Below are 6,497 nucleotides of genomic sequence, written 5' to 3' on the forward strand. Positions count from 1 at the left end.
TGAGCGCACCTAAAGGTGCAGGGTGGGGGGGGTGTGGTGGGTGTGGGGTGTCGGGTGTGGGGTGGGGGAAGGGATTACCTATCTTAACTGAGAGTTCTTATCTAAATACAGGTAGGCAACAGATAGTCCCTAACTACAAATGGTTTCTCCTCTGTGTGTCGTAAACTATGAAAAACTGCTAATAAAACATCCCGTGTTGTCTCCTGAACTACAAAAACCCCCTCATCCAAAAAGGCCCTATCTGGTAATCCAAGATTTAAGAAGAAAATGCACCAGACAGATGGACTTCCTCGCCCTGAGGACTGTGACTGTTTATCAAACAAAACAGACATCATGTTTTCTTTCTTTTTTTGGAGAGATTTTTTTGCTATAGGGCATGTGCGCTCGCCAGACAGGCAGAAAGTGAGAAATCACCCCCCAGAGGGGATAGTCACACCGCAAACCCTTCTCCTCCATTCTCCTCTCGGGATCTTGGGCACGCACGCACACGTGCCCGGTGTGAGTTTTAAGCCACTGGGTACAGGACGCGAACCGCAGTCAACTATGTGGGAGTCCAGAGACATAGCCATTACACTAACTGCTGGTTCCCAACAGACATCATGTTTTATGATTACTGTTCCCATGCTTTGAATATCTCATTTTTTAGAGTAAAATCTTTTTTCCTCCCCCACGCCCCTACTTCCGTAAACATCCCTCAATAAAAATGTACGTCTCCTAGCCACTGACGCTGCAGTCTTGAGCTTGCTCTGACTGTAGTCGGCTGAGAACATGCTAAAGAGCATAGAGGTCTCTGCCTGATTTCTTATTGCCTTCATCGCCTTCCGTAGTCTCAACCCACCCCAGCTGGAACAGATCTCCGGCACCTGCCGACCCCTCTTCTCGACACAAGGTGCTGAGGGACCACCATGCTCCTGCTGACCCCTCCACCCGACATAAGGGGCTGAGGGCCCACCATGCTCCTGCCAACCCCTCCACCCGACACAAGAGGCTGAGGGCCCACCACACTCCTGCTTACTATGCTCCTACCTATGTCTCCTTCCAGCATGATCTTCTGAGAGCCTACTATGTGCCTACCAACCCCTCCATCCGAGATGATAAGCTAAAGGCCCACTATCTGCCTGTCGACCCCTGTCACCCCCTCACCCCAGTGTCAACCTACTTGGGATGGGTGAGTGAAACTCAGTATGTGCCCCAGTCTGGGCTTCCTGTCTAGAGGTGGGAGATTCTGAATGAAGTCTGGGAGTCATCACGGGCTACATCCAGGTCGGGAGCTCTCCTCCTGGCTGGCCTGGGAGACTGTGTTGAGTGGATCAATACAAGTGAGCCATAATCATGAGAATCTCCCCCACCTGCTGCAGGCCTGCTGGGCACGAAAGGCTGGCTCTAGTCAGTTTCTAGGTGGCCTCCTGCATGGGAGGGCGTGGGCTGCAGGGGTACTACAGAGCAAGAGTCCTTGCTTCCTGGGGATGACAGCCCTGCAGGGAAGCAGTCAGCACAACAGCATGAGGAGACAACAGCCTGGACCAGCACCCTGGGAAAATGCCGGGAAGAGGGAGACGGCAGGGCACCACATTCTGGCTCTGGGGAGTCAGAAGATGTATGCGAGGCCACATGACAGCCCTGGGAAAAGCAGGCCGGGCAGAGGGAAGGATGACCGTGAGCCCTGAGGCAGGAGACACCTGGGAGGCCCGAGGAGTAACAGGGTGGAGGTTCCCCGGGGCAGGGGTGGGCTGAAGATGTACCTCGCATGAGGCCACATGACAGCCCTGGGAAAAGCAGGCTGGGCAGAGGGAAGGATGACCGTGAGCCCTGAGGCAGGAGACACCTGGGAGGCCCGACGAATAACAGGGTGGAGGTTCCCCGGGGCAGGGGTGGGCTCCTGAAAGACTCTGGCTTCTTCTTCTGCTGAGCTGGCATCCAGCAGGCCCTCCACACATGCTGCTCTGTCCTCTAACGAGGTTCAAGAATGTGGTGCAGGGAGAAGGGCAGCAGCGTGGAGCCTGCCGGGCTGTGGCAAGAACTCAAGCTGTTCTAACAACAACGGGGAGCCAGCAGAGCTGTGATCTGGTGTGGGTGTGCGTGGGAGGGCGGGGTGAGGACGGCGCCCAGGGCGTGCCAGGAGAGCAGTGGGGGGAAGATACAGGTTGACCACTGGGCTGGAGGTGCTGTCCCTTCACATGCTGCATGGATAGGACTGTCTCTTCCTACAGGTGAGGCTCGAGGGGCCAAGGCCCTGCCCAGCTCGCACAGCTGGTGGGCGGCAGAGCGAGACCTGGGCTGGTATGTCTGAGCTCAAGGCATGTGTTTTTCCCACTCGACCTGTGACCTTCCAGCAGTTTCCATGCCCAGCAGTAGGGTGTAAGCCAGCTCATCACAAACCCCCACAGCGTTGGAAAGTCAGAGCTGGGCGGCCGGGTCAGCACACGGAGCACTGTACCCTCCGCCTGTACGTTACTTCACGATGAACCTACACCTGGGCCATGGCTGCTCACTGTAAACACCACTAGGTGCTCGGCAGCCCAGGGATGAATGTTGAAATGCCTCCTCCCTCCTGCAGTTTCTGTGAGGCTCAGATTTCTCCCCACTCCAGTGTGATACGCTTGCTCCCCCAACACACACACACCCCAACGGAGCAAGAGAAGCCAGCCGGTGCGCCTCCGTCCGCCTACCCAGATGCCAGGATCCCACCGCCACCGGCTGCTGTTTAGACAGGCTTTCACTGTGTCATGATCCTCCTGCCTCAACTTCTGAGCGCACGCTCCAGACCCACACCACACCTGCCTCCCCTCCCGGCTGGGATTACCAGCACACACCACCAGCCTTCAGGTTGGACTGGGAACTGAACCTGGGTCTCCTGTATGGTCCCGGCCCCCGGAGCAGAGTGTTTCAGCAGCACTCCCCGGACCTGGTCCCACTGCTCGCATGCTGGCACTTTACACAGATGTCTCACTGGCCTGGTGGGAAAGTGGGACATATCCTCCCTGTATGACACCCCTGCCCAAAACACAATGGAAACCCGAGACTGGCAGGTCCTGTGGGTCTCTGTTCGGACCATCTCACTGTGCAGAACAGCAGGCGGCCCAGAGAGAAAGAGAAACTTGGCCAAGGTCACAGGAAAAGTGTGGGGCTGACTGGTCTTCACCCCCGCTCTCCTGGTAAAAAGGAACCTGTCTCACCTGGGCCCCCAGCCAGAGTCCACCCAAGAGGACAGAGTGGTGATCAGACTGGGTGGCTGCGTGTGGAGTGGCAAAGTCTCTTCTAACCCTTGCCTGATGACCCTAAGGCACCCCCAGCTCAGCATGCACCTACACCTCTCCCCTCCCTGTGCGTTCTCTGCCCCGCCATCCCTTAGCTCCCCACGTCTCACACTGAGGAGCCCTTCACACACCTGCTGGGTCTCCTGGGCTTTGCTGGTGCTTGTCCCCTGCCGGGGGGCCCCCATTACACGTCATGGAGTTGGCCCTGCCTCACTCCTCCCGACTTGCTCGAGCACCCTCGTGTGGCCTCCTCCCCCTACTCCAGGCCTCTTTATCTGGCGGGGACCGCTCCTCAGCCTCCATCCCATGTCTACCTGACCGCTCCTGGTGGGCAGGGCTCAGATCTGGTGCCAGAATGCTCATGCCGATGGAATGGACTGAGTCCACTCACACCCCCTGAGGTCCTAGCCAGGGTGCAGGCCTGGTTTTGCAGGAAGGAGTGGGTGCTATGGCCAGGTTAGGGGCAGAAAAAATGGAGGAAGGTGTGGGTGCAAGACAGGCGGCCATACTCACATTCGCTGCTGACCAGGCGCTCCAGCATCCGCCTTTGCTTCTGCAGTGACTTGGGGACAGGGCCTGGCTGGGGTCCTCCATCTGCAAAGGGCAAGTGGACTGAGAATCAAGGCAGGACTACTGTCCTGAGGCCCATACCCCAGAGATGCTCCAACTCTGCAGTGGGCACAGCCTGCCCCACGTGTGGCTGCGATCACAGAGCACTGGGTGCCACCCTCTTTGGTTGGCATTGCCTGACCCCAACCACCTGGCCTTGTCCCCTTGTGTGATTTCTACTCGAGTAGACCATGAGCACCCCGGGGTAGGGGCCAGGCCTGTATGACCCCGCACCTGTAACCTGGGTCTTACAAGAAGCTCGGTATAAGTTTGTTCAATGAATGAGCCAGGATTTCTGCTGTCCTCTTGTTGACATGCCACCATCCTCTCGCCACAGGGAGACCAGGTGCCCACGGGAAGGTCACGTGCCCACTGGGAGGCCAGGTGCCCACAGGAAGGCTAGGCGCCCATGGGGAGGCCAGGAACCCACAGGGAGGCCAGGTGCCCACAGGGAGGCCAGGTGCCCATGCAGAGGCCACATACCATGCTCGTTGACCTGGCCGACATTCTCCAGCAGCTCTGACACGGCCACCTGCTTCTTCTTCTTGGGGTTGAGCTTCCAGTACATGACCAGGGCCGCCTTGCGCACCGCCCGCTCCAGGTCAGTCTCGGAGGAGAGCTGCTTCACCTCCTGCTCATTCTCCGAGGTGATGCCTAGGAGACAGGTGCAGTAAAGACCGGGCCCACTGCCTGGGAGCTGCTGGTGCCACACGAGGGCGTAGGCAGGGGACTCATGCGAGAAGCTATCAGGCACTCTTGGCTCCTGGGATAAAAATGAGTGACTGAGCAAAGCCCCCAGTGAGACACACTCTCTAGGATAGTGGCCCCACACGCCTTGCAGAAGACGGCCACTAAGTGTCCACTGCATGCAGGTGTGTGAGGCCTCGGTCTCTTCCTGGCTTGCTCTCTCTTCCACTTATCCCACAGGACCCTCTGCACATTTCAGGTGAAGAAATGGAGGTACACTGCAATGTACTGGCTTGGCCGAGGCCACTGGGGCAAAGAAAGCAGAGCTGTCTCGAACCCAGGTCAGCCTTACTGCAGTGACCAGCCAGGGTCATTTCTGTGTCCACAGCGCCTCATAGTGCACCCTTCCTGGGGCGGCCGAGATGAGCGTGTCTTACACACTGATCAGCCCTTTCCAGGGAACACAAGAACTCAAACTCCAGGGAGAGATGGTGAGCTGGTTTCCTGGCCCAGCGGTAGCTACCTTCATCCTCCTCATCCAGCTGCCCGAGATACCAGCAGGGCAGTAGGACTTGGGATGCAGGACTGGGTGTCCTTCTCCTTTTAAAACATTGTCTACATTTTTCCCACAAGTACAAATTTTCTTTATGATTAGAAGGGGCTCAATGTAAGAATGTGAAATGAGTCAAACTATGAGAGACAAACATCGTATATCCCCAGTCAATATGTGCTCATTGTCAGCAGTATATGGCAGAATAGAACATATTACAGTAGGGAGGACAAGTGCAGACACCAGACTGTGAGGGAGGGGTGGATGGGAGAGGGTAGGTGAGAAGGGCTCAAGGAAGAAACCTTAACAGGCACGAGACTGTATCTCTGTTGAGGATGGTGTATATGGTAATAGCCTTGATTTGACTGTCAAGTACTACGTGCATACTTTGAAAAACCATACTGTGCACTATAGAAATGTGCAATTAAATGTAAATAAGAAGCTAAAAAGTAATTTTAAAAAATGAACATGGGTTGTGAGGCCCCACCCACCGCCTTCCTCATGCCCACTGGCCCTGTGTTCCTGGCTGCCCTCACAGCCTCTCAGGACCTTTGGCTCCAGACACAGCCATGTGGGCTGCACTAACCTGCCCCAGCCAGCTCCAGGCCAAGCCACCTGGAAAGATGAAGGCGGGTTAGTGAGAAATTCGGGCTAACAGACCACCACCATTCTGTTTTTTCAGACATCGGTCTAATTTTCGAAAAAAGAAGATTTTATATGATAAATGTAATGTTTAAAACATTACACAAAACTACAAGGAAATGTACCAAAATATAGAGAACTAGCTTCTCTCTAGATTCCAAGGTTATAAGTAATTTATGTCTTTATATTTTCTACATATTCTGAATTTTCTGTAATAAGCATAAAACTTTCATACTCTGAAAAAAATTTTAATCAGCTTTATGATATTTACTTTCATCTTTCCCCGAGGTATGGGACCTTTAGGAAGCACAGAGCTCCATGGGGCTGGGGCGGGGGGTACTTCCTTTAGGCAGGATGCTGTAACAATGACCCCATGGCCTAGACGGTGCCTCAGACTTCCCAACGCCCACGCTCTCTTCCCCCCACAGTGACGACATCCGAGCAGGCCTTCATGGGCTTACGGGCCCCAGCTGTGCTGTCCAGGCTGGATGGAAAGCTGGCTCTGGGAACACTGTATGTTCTCCAGCTTCAAGACCACATGGGAACCAGCAGTTAGCGTAATGGCTATGTCGCTGGACTCCCACATAGTCGACCGCGGTTCGTGTCCCGGACCCGGTGGCTTAAAACTCACGCCGGGCGCGTGTGCGTGTGTGCCCAAGATCCCGAGAGGAGAATGGAGGAGAAGGGACTGCGGCGTGACCATCCCCCCTGGGGGGTGATTTCTCGCTTTCTGTCTCTATGTCTCTCTCTGT

At 55.4% G+C, this 6,497-nt stretch overlaps 1 protein-coding gene across 4 annotated transcripts in view; it reads right to left on the bottom strand.

The window, feature by feature from the left end:
* WFS1 (wolframin ER transmembrane glycoprotein) overlaps positions 1-6,497 on the bottom strand; it is a 42,086-nt gene that overhangs the window by 13,270 nt on the left and 22,319 nt on the right. For all 4 annotated transcript variants that reach the window (XM_006153658.2, XM_014589833.1, XM_014589832.1 and 1 more), the window contains 2 exons: positions 4,350-4,520; positions 3,771-3,851 (listed from right to left, as the gene is read on the bottom strand). In XM_006153658.2, the coding sequence (XP_006153720.1) occupies positions 3,771-3,851; positions 4,350-4,520 (252 nt within the window). The remainder of the gene's footprint in view (positions 1-3,770; positions 3,852-4,349; positions 4,521-6,497) is intronic.

The sequence above is a fragment of the Tupaia chinensis genome, unplaced genomic scaffold (assembly GCF_000334495.1).
Source record: "Tupaia chinensis unplaced genomic scaffold, TupChi_1.0 Scaffold000384_1, whole genome shotgun sequence".
Lineage (NCBI taxonomy): Eukaryota > Metazoa > Chordata > Mammalia > Scandentia > Tupaiidae > Tupaia > Tupaia belangeri.